The following is a 14,956-nucleotide window of genomic DNA, read 5'->3' as shown; positions in this document are numbered from 1 at the left end:
TGGTCCCAAATGATGAGCTTGATACTGTCATAAGAGCTTTCTTCAAAAAAAGTGAAAACATTTTAAAAAGTTTTTTTTTAACGGAAACATTACAGTTTGGAACCTTGGACAGTGACTTTCAGATATGTTACCAGAACCCCTTTCATCAGGCACACTGATAACATCACATCAGATGAGCAGTCAAACTCATTCTGTACCGTCAGTTCAAAAAGTGTAGTGTCAAAGCTCTGATTCAAAATCTCTAAATGGTAATTTATTTGAATTCCAATTAATGAATTGTTTTATAATTGTATATTTATCATGGCTACTACAAATATAAAAGTTGCACAGCATATTACATGTTTATAATTGGATGTTGTTTCTTTCCTCCCTGGTTTTAGAACTGACTCCAGATTAAGCCTCAATAAAAGTTCAACTCACCTAATTATGGATCAGGACTATGAACGAAGACTTTTACGACAAATTAATGTTCAGAACGAAAACATGGTCCCTTGTGTAAGTGCTGAGTTTCATTGATGCTTCATTTTTCGGTTTGATTTCCTTTTTTTGCTTTTCTCCGACTTGCTGTGTCTTTCACTTGGTGTACAAACATTTCATCTAGTAAAATGTCAGTGAAACCATGGCTATCCTGAATCTCAGCACCTCCAAATGTCTAGCCTCCAGTTCATCAACTTCTGGCGCTGTCATCTCATGCTGAGTCAGGAAATGTGGAATCTTGGTGTTACTAGACCATGAACTCCGCTCCCTTTCTGCTCCATTACCCTTTGCTTAAGTGTATGCTCTCAATCTAAACTCACTCCAAATACAAACCAAATTTTTCAGGACAAATTTATAGTTTTACTATTGAGGGTTCCTCACATTTCAAGTTAACTTAGTGTGAGAATTTCACATATCAGCTTTTGCACTGTGCTAAAATCCTGATGACCATGTTGAATGAATGATTAATATATAGGAGGAAATTATTTTTTGGATGTGGTTTGACACTAAATCAATAGAACTGTCAACCCCACCTAGTTAACTTTAGTTACGTATATCATAGAAAACACATAGTGTAGAAGGAGACCACTTGGACCATCGGGTCTGAACCAACCCTCTGAAAGAGCACCCTGCCTAGGCCCACCTAACCTCTGGGCACGAAGTGAAAATTTAGCCTGGCCAATCCTTTGGACTTTGGGAGAAAACCAGACCACCAGGAGGAAACCCACGCAGACACTGGAGATTGTGCAAAGTCTACATAGTCACCCAAGGTCAGAATCAAACCCAGTCCCTGCGCTGTAAGGCAGCAATGCTAACCACTGTGCCACCCTCATGCTGATGACCATGGTAATGATAATTCAAATGAGGCTGGGTTTATCTATGAATGATGTTCAGGAGCTTTTAATTTAAAAGCTATTTTATGCCAGTCAGCTTAGTGTAAGCAAAATTGTGTCAGATCATAGCATTTTTGGCATTAGTTTATTATGACCATAATAAATTTAATGAAAATAGCAATAAGTATTAACTAAAAAATTAAAAACTGGTGTAGCAAAGTGGTAACAGTGACATTTTGAGGTGAAGTAACTAAGGAATAGTTGACTATATGACTACTGCTCCCTTGAAGTTTGAAAATTGAACAGGTTCTCTTGACTGAGCCTTAATTTTCCCACAATAAATATTGTGGCGACTCTGTCCAAGTGCTTTTGATGTAAAATGAAAAATAGAGAACATTAATGCACAAGGCACTTGTGGATGTGGAGTCTTGGACTCGATCTTTTGATTAACTATGACTGAGCTCTATCATTGAAATCTACGTCAGAATAATAAATCGGATGGCTGTAACAGAGATTGGAATATGAAGAAGAGCAGCGACTTTGACTTTAGGTGTCCATATTATTGTAAAGTTGTATTAAATTCAATCTGTTTGTTACAGCCAAGGAATCAATGAAAGTAGGTACATAGTAAATGGAGCTCGCTATTTAATTTGGGAGTCCGGTTGACAATTTGACGTCGACTCTTTAAGTTAAAAAGTTTCTAACCATCTTGATGGACTGTGACCATGTAGAATTTGGCATCTATCAAGGCTCTAGGAACCAATATAGTTTTTTATTTAAATTTTTTTTCCAATTAGGGGGCAATTTAGCATGGCCAATCCACCTACCCTGCACATCTTTGGGTTGTGGGGGTGAGACCCACACAGACACCGGGAGAATGTGCAAACTCCACATGGACAGTGGCCCGAGGCCGGGTTTGAAGCTGGGTCCTTGGTGCCATGAGACAGCAGTGCTAACCACTGCACCACCGTGCCACCTGGAACCAATATAAATCAATAACGGGACAAATAACTATTTTCTTTTCTAAAAAATATCTTGAACTTTCTTCTTGAGCTGTATGAAGCCAGGATACTGCAGCTGGAGGGATTTGCCAGTGTATCAATGGCAAAATCCTTTTTCAAGATTTTAAGTAAAGTGAGCCTGGTATCAACACTATATCATCTAAAGGAGCACAAAAATATATATTTTTAAAGTTGACTAGAAGAGAGATCCTGAGTCTTGTCAAATAATAATAATATTTATTGTCACAAGTAGGCATACATTAACACTGCAATCAAGTTACGGTGAAAAGCCCCTAGTCGCCACATTCCGGCACCTGTTCGGGGACAGAGGGAGAATTTGGAATGTCCAAATTACCTAACGGCATGTCTTTTGGGACTTGTGGGAGCAAACCAGAGCACCCGGAGGAAACTCACCCAGAAACAGGGAGAACGTGCAGGCTCCGCTCAGACAGTGACCCAAGCTGGGAGTCAAACATGGGATCCTGGAGCTGTGATGCAATAGTGCTACGCACTGTGCTACCTCCCGTACATCATCATTAAAGACAACTTTGTCATACTTTTGATTTGTATTCAAACAATGAACTGATTATTTCTACCTATAGATAGTTTGGATGTATGGTGACATATGGGGTAAGATTAATCAATCAGTATTTGCAAGAATGGGAAGAAGAAATAGTTAGGTTTTTGGCTACAAGGCCCTTTTCTTCTTAACACACGTGAAATGTGGACCTCTTGTTTTTTCTTTTTTTTTAAATATATTTTATTAAAGTTTTCAAACACAATTTTTCCCCCTTACAAATCAACAAAAACGGTAACATGATAACTGATAGATAACATGGTTTAAATAAAATAGTGAACTAACAACATAACACAAAATGGTGCTCCCCCCCCCCCCCCCTGCCCGCCCCTTCACCCCCTCTAGAACAAAAACAATTCCCCCCCCCCCCCCCTTCCCTCCCCCTCTGTGCTGCTGCTGCTGGCTATCTATTTTCCCCCTAACGTTCCGCTAGATAGTCGAGGAACGGTTGCCACCGCCTGGAGAACCCCTGAGCCGATCCTCTCAGCGCAAACTTCATCCGCTCCAGTTTTATGAACCCTGCCATGTCGTTTATCCAGGCCTCCACGCCGGGGGGGTTTCGCTTCTTTCCACATGAGTAAAATCCTTTGCCGGGCTACTAGGGACGCAAAGGCCACAATATCGGCCTCTTACGCCTCCTGCACTCCCGGCTCATCCGCTACCCCAAATATAGCTAACCCCCAGCTTGGCTTGACCCGGACCTTCACCACCTTCGAGATCACTCCCGCCACTCACCTCCAATACCCCTCCAGTGCCGGACACGACCAAAACATGCGTTTGTGGTTCGCCGGGCTTCCCCCGCACCTCCCGCACTTGTCCTCCACTCCGAAGAACCTGCTCAACCTCGCTCCCGGTATGTGTGCTCTATGTAGCACCTTAAATTGGACCAGGCTAAGCCTGGCACACGAGGAAGAGGAATTTGCCCTACTTAGGACATCAGCCCACAAACCCTCCTCAATCTCCTCCCCGAGTTGTTCTTCCCATTTTCCTTTCAGTTCTTCTACCAGCTCCTCCCCTCTTCTCTCATCTCCCGGTATATTTCGGACACTTTACCCTCCCCGACCCACACCTCCGAAAGCACTCTATCCTGGATCCCCTGTGTCGGGAGCAGCGGAAATTCCCTCGCCTGTTGTCTCGTGAACGCCCTCACCTGCATATACCTAAAGATATTCCCCGGCGGCAGCTCATACTTTTCCTCTAGTGCTCCCAAGCTCGCAAACGTCCCATCTATAAATAAGTCTCCCACTCTCCTAATTCCTGCCCGGTGCCAGTTCTGGAACCCTCCGTCCAACCTCCCTGGGGCAAACCTATGGTTGTTCCTGATCATGGACCACACCGAGGCTCCCAGCACACCCCTCTGTCGCCTCCATTGCCCCCAGATACTTAATGTTGCCGCCACCACTGGGTTCGTGGCAAACCTTTTCGGGGAGAGCAGAAGTGACGCCGTCACCAGCGCTTTTAAGCTCGTTTCTTTACAGGACGCCATCTCCAGCCTTTTCCACGCCGCCCCCTCTCCCTCTGTCATCCACTTACGGATCATTGCCACATTAGCGGCCCAGTAATAGTCGCCCAAATTCGGAAACGCCAGTCCCCTCTGTCCCTGCTACGTTGCAAGAACCCCCTCCTTACCCTCGGGGCCTTCCCTGCCCACACGAAGCTCATGATGCTCCTATCTATTTTCTTGAAAAAGGCCTTAGTGATCAATATAGGGAGACATTGAAACACAAATAGGAACCTCGGGAGGACCATCATCTTAATCGCCTGCACTCTGCCCGCCAGTGACAGCGGCTGCATATCCCACCTTTTGAAATCCTCTTCCATTTGCTCCACCAGCCGAGTCAGATTGAGTCTGTGTAAGGTTCCCCAGCTCCTGACTATCCGAATCCCCAGGTATTGGAAGTTTCTTTCCACTCTCCTTAGCGGCAGGCCATCTATCCCTCTACTCTGGTCCCCAGGGTGTATCACGAAAAGCTCACTCTTTCCCATGTTAAGCCTATATCCCGAGAAATCTCCAAACTCCCTCAATATCTGCATAACCTCTGTCATCCCCCCCCACTGGATCCGCCACATACAGCAGTAGGTCATCTGCATAGAGTGACACTCGGTGTTCCTCTCCCCCTCTAACCACCCCTCTCCATTTCCTGGAGTCTCTCAGCGCTATGGCCAGTGGTTCAATTGCCAGTGCGAACAGTAATGGGGACAGCGGGCATCCCTGTCTTGTTCCCCTATGTAGTCGAAAATACTCCGATCTTTGCCGATTTGTGACTACACTTGCCATTGGGGCCCCATAGAGGAGTTTAACCCAGCTGACAAACCCCTCCCTGAACCCGAACCTCCTCAGCACCTCCCATAGATACTCCCACTCTACCCTATCAAATGCCTTCTCTGCATCCATCGGCGCCACTATCTCTGCCTCCCCCTCTGCTGGGGGCATCATTATCACCCCCAATAGCCGTCGCATGTTGACATTCAATTGTCTCCCCTTTACGAACCCTGTCTGATCTTCGTGCACCACCCCCGGGACACAATCCTCTATCCTCATTGCCAGCACTTTTGCCAACAACTTGGCATCCACATTCAGAAGCGAGATAGGCCTATAAGACCCGCATTGCAGCGGGTCTTTATCTCGCTTCAGGATTAGTGATATCGTAGCCTCTGACATTGTCGGGGGTAGAGTCCCCCCTTCTCTGGCCTCGTTAAAGGTTCTTACCAGCAGCGGGGCCGACAAGTCCACGTATTTCCTGTAAAATTCCACCGGGAACCCGTCAGGTCCCGGGGCCTTCCCTGCCTGCATGTTCCCCAGCCCTTTGGTCACCTTGTCCAACCCAATTGGCGCCACCAGGCCTGCCACCTCCTGCTCCTCCACCCTCGGGAACCTTAGTTGGTCCAGAAACTGCTGCATCCCCTCTTTTCCCCCCGGGGGTTGGGACCTATATAACCTCTCATAAAAGGTCTTGAACACCTCATTCACCTTCCCTGCTCTCCGCACCGTAGTTCCCGTTTCATCCCTAACTCTCCCTATTTCCCTCGCCGCTGTCCTCTTACGAAGCTGGTGGGCCAACAGGCGACTCGCTTTTTCCCCATATTCACATCTCATCCCCTGTGCCTTCCTCCACTGTGCCTCTGCCTTCCCTGTGGTCAGCAGGTCAAACTCCGTCTGGAGTCTTCGCCTCTCCCTATATAGTCCTTCGTCTGGGGCCTCCGCATATCTTTTATCCACACTCAAGATCTCCCCCAGTAATCTTTCCCTCTCTTTGGCCTCTGTTTTCCCCTTGTGAGCCCTGATGGAGATCAACTCTCCCCTGACCACTGCCTTCAGCGCTTCCCATACTACCCCCATTCGGACCTCCCCATCATCATTGGCCTCCAGGTACCTTTCAATACATCCCCGCACCCTTCCGCAGACTCCCTCATCCGCCAATAATCCCACATCCAGTCGCCAGAGTGGGCGCTGTTCCCTCTCCTCTCCTAGTTCCAGATCCACTCAATGTGGGGCATGGTCTGAAACAGCTATGGCCGAGTACTCCGTTCCTTCCACCCTCAAAATCAGTGACCTTCCCAAAACGAAGAAATCTATCCGGGAGTATACCTTATGGACATGGGAGAAAAAAGAGAACACTTTGGCCAGCGGCCTGGCAAATCTCCACGGATCCACTCCCCCCATTTGGTCCATAAACCCCCTAAGCACCTTGGCCGCTGCTGGCCTTCTTCCGGTCCTGGATCTAGATCTATCTAACCCTGGATCCAGCACGGTGTTGAAGTCCCCCCCCCATTGCCAGGTTTCCTACCTCCAGGTCCGGGATACGTCCCAGCATCCGCTTCATAAATCCCGCATCATCCCAGTTCGGGGCATATACGTTGACCAGCATGACCTCCATTCCCTGCAGTCTGCCACTCACCATCACATACCTGCCCCCCCTGTCCGCTACAATGTTCCTAGCCTCGAATGACACTCGTTTCCCCACCAATATGGCCACCCCTCTATTCTTTGCGTCCAGCCCTGAGTGGAACACCTGTCCCACCCATCCTTTCCTTAACCTAACCTGGTACGCCACCTTCAGATGCGTCTCTTGAAGCATGGCCACGTCTGCCTTCAGTCCTTTTAAGTGCGCGAACACTCGGGCCCTCTTAATCAGCCCATTTAGGCCTCTCACGTTCCACGTGATCAGCCGGACTGGGGGGCTGCCCGCCCCCCTCCCCTGTCGACTAGCCATCACCCTCTCTGGGCCAGTCCCACGTCCCGGTCCCACGCACCCACCCGTCCCCCAGGCGGTGCATTCCCGCCTCGACCACCTTTTCTCTTACCAGCTCCTTTTCGATCTCAGCAGCAGCAACCCAGTTGTCCCCCCCCCCCCCCCCGCTAGATCCCCATCTAGCATGGTTACTCTCCCCCCCCCCCCCCCCCCCCCCCAAATATTGCTTCCGAAAGTCAGCTGACTTCAACTGACCCTGGCTTCTCCAGCTCTCTCCTTGACCCCCCCGTGTGAGGAACTCCCATCCTCCTTGCGCCTATCTTCCCGCCATCATCTCTCTGGCGCGGGAAAAGAAAAAGAAACCCCGCACTTTGTAGAACCATCCTGCCCCCCCATGGCGCAGCTCCCCCTACAGCCCCATTCCCCATCCCCCGCCTGTGTCTCTTTTTTCCCCCCCACCGGCGCCCACATTTCTCAGTGTCCCCCCTCCCCAATTTACACCTCTATACATCAGCATTGTCGTTTCCCCTCCAACATCAGTCCCTCAGTTCTGGTCCAGTTTCTCTTTTTGAATGAAGGTCCATGCTTCTTCCGACGTTTCAAAATAATAATGTCTATCCTGGTGCGTGACCCATAATTGCGCCATCCCAAACTTTACTTTCTTCTTATGCAGCACCTCCCTGGCTCGATTGAAACTCGTCACCTCCGCACTCCAGTCCTGATACACCCGTATCACCGCATTCTCCCATCTGCTTCTTCGTACCTTCTTGGCCCATCTCAGAACAACCTCTCTGTCACTGAAGCGGTGAAATCGCACGACCATTGCCCTAGGTGGTTCTCCAGCCTTTGGTCTCCTCGCAGGGACCCGGTGGGCCCCTTCCACTTCCAAGGAGCCCGAGGGGGCCTCAGCTCCCATTAGCGAACGTAGCATCGTGCTCGCATAAGCCTCGCCGTCAGCTCCTTCCACTCCCTCGGTGAGACCCAGGATCCGGAGGTTATTCCTCCTTGGTCTATTTACCAGGACTTCAATTCTTTCGATGCACTTCTTATAAAGCGCCTCGTGCGTCTGCATTTTGACCGCTAGGCCCAGGATCTCGTCCTCGTTGTCAGTTACCTGCTCCAACACACGGAGCTCTATCTCCTGGGCCTTTTGTGTATCTTTAAGCCCCTCGATTGCCTGTAGCATCGGGGCCAGCACCTCCTTTTTTAGCAGCTCCACACACCGTCTTAAAAATTCATCCTGGTCCGGTCCCCATGTCACCTGGGCTCCCTCCGACGCCATCTTGTTCCTTTCTTTCCTCTGCCGCTGCCCTCGAGGATCCTCCGTGATCTGGCCGCCGCCGCCGATCTTTTTTTTTCCCACGGGGGGGACTCCCTGTTGCCTCACCCCACACCGGGTTTCGTCACAAAAAATTTCCCGTTGGGGCTCTTAAAAGGGCCCGAAGGTCCGTCAAAGCTGGAGCCGCCGAAACGTGCGGCTTAGCTGATCATCGCCACAACCGGAAGTGACCTCTGTTTTTTCTTAACAAATGTGGGTCTATTATGTATTTCTAACCTTTTAGTGTCCTGTAAATTATTTGAATGTTTATTCGCTTTCTTGACGAGACAGGAAATCGACGTACAGTTTTGGTGTAACATATTAAGAGGAATTATTAAGTAATAAAACATATTTAACTTAGAAGGTGATAGTTTACAAGTAACACATGACGGTACTCTGAGTTGCTTGAGCAGAGATTGATGCTAGGCCTGGTCTGACTTCTTTCTCTGTTTCTGTTATTCTCTTTTTGATTTTCATTCTTCTGTGAACCTGTACAGCTGTGTGCTTGATTCTTTCAGAGAGGTATTTTGATTCCTCTTTAACTCTGGTATCCAGGATTTATTTTACTGCATTTGGTGACAGCAATTGACTTGTGCTAGTCATAGCAGAATCAATATGATCAGTGCATCATTCACAGTTCCATCAACGCACCATCGATACATAATAGCTACATCCTAAACCAAAAGTAATAAAGACTAAGTCATGCAGGTGGCTTGTAGTCTAAATTGTTTTTTTGGTAATACAATTACAATCACAGTTTAGTAATACAATGAAAAATATGCAAACAGCTTAGTCATTTCAAATTGTCTTTTTCATGTCTCATTTTGTTAAATTGTACATCAGTGCAAAAGATAAGGCTGACGCATTCGCAACAATCCAGCCAGAAGTACCAAATGGATGATCCATCTCGGTCTCCCCCTGTGGTCACCATCAACATCCTGGGGATTGCCATTGGCCAAAATCTTAACTGGCCTAGCCATGTAATGACTTTGCCTACAAGAGCAAGTCAGAGGCTAGAAATCCTGTGGCAAGTAACTCGACTCCCAAAAGCCTGTCCACCATCCAGAAGGCACAAGTCAGAAGTGTAATGGAATACTCTTCACTTGCTTGGATGAGTGCAGCTCCACAATGACATTCAGCGGGCTTTGACAACATCTAGGACAAAACAGCCAATTGCATACCATCTACAAAATGCACTGCAGTACCTCATGATGGACCCTTTACCTGCACCTTCCAAACCCAAGACTTATCACTGTAAGGACGACGGAAGCAGATACATGGGATCACCACCAACTGGGAAGTTTCCTCCAAGCTACTCGCCATCCTGACTTGGAAATATATTGACATTCCTTCACTGTCACTGGGTTAAAATCCTGGAATTCCCTTCCTAACAGCACTGAGGATGTAGCTACACAATAGGGACTGCAGTGGTTCAAGAAGGCAGCTCACCACTACCTTCTCAAGGGCAATTAGCGACAGACAATAAATTCTGGACTACTCAAGGACACCCTGTTTTTATTGTGTTGAATAAAAACAGCATTCTCAACAGCAATCAATAATTTTAAACTGCTCTGACTTTAATTATCCTGAATTGTTTTGACTTATTACCCTTTGTCTTTATAAATTTTTAGTTTCATAGGACATGTTATCTCAAATCATCACATGACTTCCTTTATTGATGCCTAACCTAATCAATGCAAGCAGTACGTCTTCATAGTACTTCCGCTCTGATTTGCTGGGTTCTGAGTTGGCTGATCAGTTCAGTGTGCAATTTGCAGCCTCGGCCACATGTGGAGCATGTTGTGCTTGTAAGGTTGGGTAGATAGTTTGGAAGTTTGAGCGCTTCCTCTGACACCTTAACTTTGCTACACCTTAACTCCATGTTCCTGACGAAGTGTTTCAATTGTTCGGTGCCTTCCCAAATGAGCCTTGTCCATTACTCCAGTCACAAAGTTGGATCTCCCATCAGTCAAGGGAATTTTTGATATCATCAGGGGTGCTTTGAGGACATCCCCAAAGCGTTTTGGCTGTCTTCCTGAGACTGTCCTGCCACAACCTAGTTCTGAGTTGCTTCGACAATCAGGCAGATGAATGGCATATGCTATCTAGTGAAGCTGGTATTGGGTGATTAATGCCTCAATGCTGGGAAAGATAGCTTGGGCAAGGATCCTGTGGTTGGACCACCTTTCTTGCTGCTAGATTTGGAGGATCTTCAAAGGTACATCTGGTGGTACTTCAGGGTTTTAAGGTGTCTAGTTGGTTTCCAAGTCTCTTGGAGCTGGTTAGAAGAGGATCTTAGTTTTCAGAGTGTTAAGTAAAAGGCTGTTTGCTCAAATGCTTTGAATGACCCGGAGCTCGGTTTCTAACCTAATCAATGTAAGCAGTAATCTCCCATTTGAACGCAACTCAACTGTCAACTCTCCCCAAAAGCTCTCTCAACATTTATAAAGTACAGTACCTAAAATTCATAGTGCAAGGAAAACATATAACTCATATTTCTTGCATTCTTTTATTTCAAATTTCTAGTATTGCAGTTGTTTTATTTCTAAGTTTTTGGACATAAACTGAAACTCAAGAAACCTAAAAGAAACTAATCTGGGAGATCAGAAGTTCCTATGGAATAGGTTAATACTACTGTGCTCTAATTTTATTGCAGATTTTGATTTTTAATGTTAATTTAATACGATTCTCCTTTTCTGGATTTTGTTCAGATATCAGATGTGAGAAGAACATTAACACCTTCAAATTCACCAGTGTCATCACCAAGTAAAAGTGGAGATCGGTTTATTCCTTCAAGAGCAGCAGCAAACTGGAGTATAAACTTTCACAGAATTAATGTACGGTATTGTTGAAAACATTCAGTAGTTGAGCTAGTGGAGGGAAAATATTCATACATTCAGAATTAAATTAGAATGGCCTTAAATGCTTGCAATAAAAGCATACTTTAATGAGGATCCATGTACTCCATTGTTCTTTTCAGCATAGCCCATATAATGTTCGGGCATATATATTACTTGCCGCTATTATTCTGCCAGCAATACTTTTGTAAAGTAACAAAACATAATTAATCCGTAACACCTCACTGTGTGTAATATGGATTCAAATGGAATTTCATGTTTCCGTTATATTGGATTTTTTAAAAATCTCATAAGTAGCACTTGCTACAGTATCTGAGCTTTCCTTTTGAATGCAGGTAGATTAACTAAATTTGCTGCGAATTGCCAGAATTTGTAGATTTGTTTACCATCTTATTTCATTTCCCAGCCTAGAAAGAATTTAATGGAGCCTGCTGAAGCGGGCATGATGTAGGGGAGCCAGGAGAATCTGGAGTACCCGTACCTGCTTTCCAGCTTTGGGAAAACTGTCCTGAATTTAGTTGAGGGCTGGCGGTGAGGGTGGAAAGGATGCTAATTAAACACTCTAATGAGCCACTTAAAGGCATATTATCCGTGAGCCCACAGGGATTTAACAGGTCTCCTGCGCTTCCCAAAGGCTGGGCAGCAAACACTAAAGTTTTCTTGTGGCTTTGTAGTGACTGGGTCCCATGTTTACAGGCATTCTGTGACCAAGAAAGAAACCTGACAATGGGCATGACCTGCCCTTGCCAGTGACTCCTCCCAGTCATTGGTGAAGGAGAATTACCAGCAACAGACATTGCTCCCAGTGGTGCTGCTGACCAATGGAGACTGCCAGCCTCTGATTGGCCAATGTTGCGATTTCTGCCCTACTGGAGTGTTGATTGTGCTGGAGGTCTGACACTGGTCAGTTAAGTGTCTGCTTAGTTAAAGCATCAGCCCATCCTGGAGTGAAGCAACTGTGAAAGGGACTCTTGTCGCATGAACAATTTTTTTCCTGGCAAAGACATGTAGAAAGGGATGAGGTTCACTACATAAAATATACGTTGACTGGAAGAAGGTACATTCAGTGTAGCATGATCCTCAGTCATCTCTTTCTCTCCTTTCCTCTTCCCTTCCCATCAAATCTTCAGATATTTATAGTTGTGTGGGAGTCCATCCCTTCAACTCTTCAGATATGTTGGGGGAGGTGGTGATGTTGGGGGAGGAGGAGGTTGAGATGCATTCATACGACAAATCTCAATTTTTCTACCCTTGCCCAGAAGGAACAATGCTCAACCAATGCTTGCAGCACGTGTGCCAATGAGTGGCTATCGTTATCAAAAATTAGCATCCTTTTCTATTTGGCACCGTCAGGAATTTAAAACTTCAAACCTTTGTGGAAGAAGGTCCAGAGGAGAAGTAGACATTTCAGTAGTAGTGGAAAGATTAGGGAAATGAACAAAAACATAGGTGAAAAATTAAACAGAATAAAGGTTAGCTTATTTTAAATGGTGTATTATATTATTGTGGAAATTTGTTTCCGCTAAGCAGTACTTTTCTGCTGTGGTCACGCTATATTGAACCTTAAATATTTATGAATACGGTAAATGGTCATATGCAATGTAGTTTGGGTACACAATTGTCTGAACAAGTAGATGTCACAAACTGGAGATAGGCCTCATAGCTCTAGTGTTACTGAGAAAGGTTAGTAGCCTATATTTTTTCAAAAAGGTGATGTATTCCAGAAACGTTTCATCCTTGGTGGAATTTTTGCTTCAACAATTGCTTCTAGTTTTTGTTAAAAGCTACAATTGCTTTTTGTTCTTTGTTTCACTAAGACTAATGCAACAGACCATCAAAAGTGTTGCAAATAGTAAGGACAGAGTCTTGTACGCCATATATAATGTACAGTGAAGTTTTTGTTCTGTTCTTTAACGGCTGCAAAATATAATTAAATGTAAAGAAATGGCCGTTGGCTTAATTAGGGTTTAATTTTTGTGCAGTGTAAAAATGCTTGTCCGTTTTGTGTATTAAGTGACTGGCTATTTCCTTAAGATAGTTTTGTATTTGTAGAAGAATGTGATTAATGAAATACACGTTGGACAGGATTTTCCTCCCCCTCTGCGGCGTGTTCTGGAGCGGTGATGGGCAGCCCGCCAGTGGCCAGCAGCAGGAGCTTCTGGCCCCACTGTTGATGGCGGGGTTTTCCATTGAACGCATCCCTCGCTGCTGGGAAATCCACGATGGGGTGCGCCATCAGTGGGACCTAAAAATGCTGCCAGCATGAACTGCCAGAAAATCCTACTCGTTAGAGGCAGTGTTTACATATTAATACAGTTGTTTAATAACCCAATGAATAGTCATCTGATGAGATGGCATATTAGCAGTTACTAAGTGGCAATTACTAATTGTGACAGATGGAATTCAAGTAAGCAAGTGTGAGATTATCTATTTTGGACCAAAAAAGGATAGAGCAGAGTACTTTTTAAATGGAAAGAGATTAGGTACAGTGGCTGTCCAAAGAGACTTGGGGTTTAGGTGCATAGATCCTTAAAATGCCACAAACAAGTGCTGAAATTCATCAAAAAAGCTAATGGAATGCTAGCCTTCATATCTAGAGGATTGCAGTTCAAGGACAGCTATACAAAACCCTGGTTAGACCCCCACGGAGTATTGTGAGCAGTTCTGGGCACCACACCTTGGGGAGGATATTTTGGCCTTGGAGGGAATGCAATGTAGGTTTACAAAATGATATCTGGACTACAGGGCTTAAGTTGCAAGGAGAGATTACACAAATTAGGCCTGTTTTCGCTAGAATTTAGAAGGTTAAGGGTCATCTGATCAAAGTATTCAACAGATTAAAATGCAAGAGAGGATAGATAACGATAAACTATTTCCATTTGTTGGAGGTTCTAAAACTAGGGGACATAGTCTAAAAATTAGGGCTAGTCTGTCAGGAGAGATGTTAAGAAGCGCTTCTACACTCGAAGGGTGTTAGAGCGTTGGAACCCTCTCCCACAAACCGCAATTGAAACTAGAACAGTTGTCAATTTTAAATCAGATAGTTTTTTGTTAAGCAACGGTATTGAGGGATATGTGCAAAAAAGGCAGGAAATGGTGTTAGGCCACAAATCAGCTATGATCTCATTAAATGGTGGGACAGGTGTGAGGGCTGAATGGCCTATTCCTGTTGCTATGTAAGTTATGAATGTCTCATATCTTTAACTTGGCGATTTTTACAAGTAGATCCTGCCCTATTCGGGTACAAAATGATGCCAAGTATGAATTCTGTGTATGTTATGCTCTGTAAAGCTACACATTAGTTATGATATTTTTGCTGTACCAAGCAGTGTTCCTGCAATCCTGGCCTGTTGAGCATCCCCAACTTTAATCACTTCATCATTGGTGGCCCTGCCTTCAGCTGCTAAGGCCCTAAGCTCTGGAATTGCCTCCATCAACTTCCCTTTTCTCCTTCAGGACACTACTTAGAATTTACCTTTCTGCCCAAGCTATTGGCCTTAATATCTTTATGCAGCCTAGTGTCACATTTGTGACCTTTTATGAATGCCTTGGGCTATTTTGTTGCATTAAAGGTGTTATTTAAATGCAAGTTGGCGCCGTCTAGATCGCAGAGATATTTGATTATTCCTTGAATTGTAGGTGTTTTTTTTTCTTTGAGGAGTGCTGCATGGCTCAGTCCTTCCTTTTGAAAAATATTCT

The 14,956-nt window shown here is 45.4% G+C and overlaps 1 protein-coding gene across 2 annotated transcripts in view; it reads left to right on the top strand.

Annotated features, from left to right (window-relative positions):
- Nucleotides 1-14,956, top strand: part of fzr1a (fizzy/cell division cycle 20 related 1a) — a 72,503-nt gene that overhangs the window by 15,114 nt on the left and 42,433 nt on the right. For both annotated transcript variants that reach the window (XM_072482530.1, XM_072482531.1), the window contains 2 exons: nucleotides 381-495; nucleotides 11,111-11,236. In XM_072482530.1, the coding sequence (XP_072338631.1) occupies nucleotides 427-495; nucleotides 11,111-11,236 (195 nt within the window). In that variant the 5' untranslated portion in view covers nucleotides 381-426. The remainder of the gene's footprint in view (nucleotides 1-380; nucleotides 496-11,110; nucleotides 11,237-14,956) is intronic.

This window comes from Scyliorhinus torazame, chromosome 18, assembly GCF_047496885.1.
Source record: "Scyliorhinus torazame isolate Kashiwa2021f chromosome 18, sScyTor2.1, whole genome shotgun sequence".
In the NCBI taxonomy this organism is placed as follows: Eukaryota; Metazoa; Chordata; class Chondrichthyes; order Carcharhiniformes; family Scyliorhinidae; genus Scyliorhinus; species Scyliorhinus torazame.
This window is presented reverse-complemented; position numbering and strand designations above follow the sequence as displayed.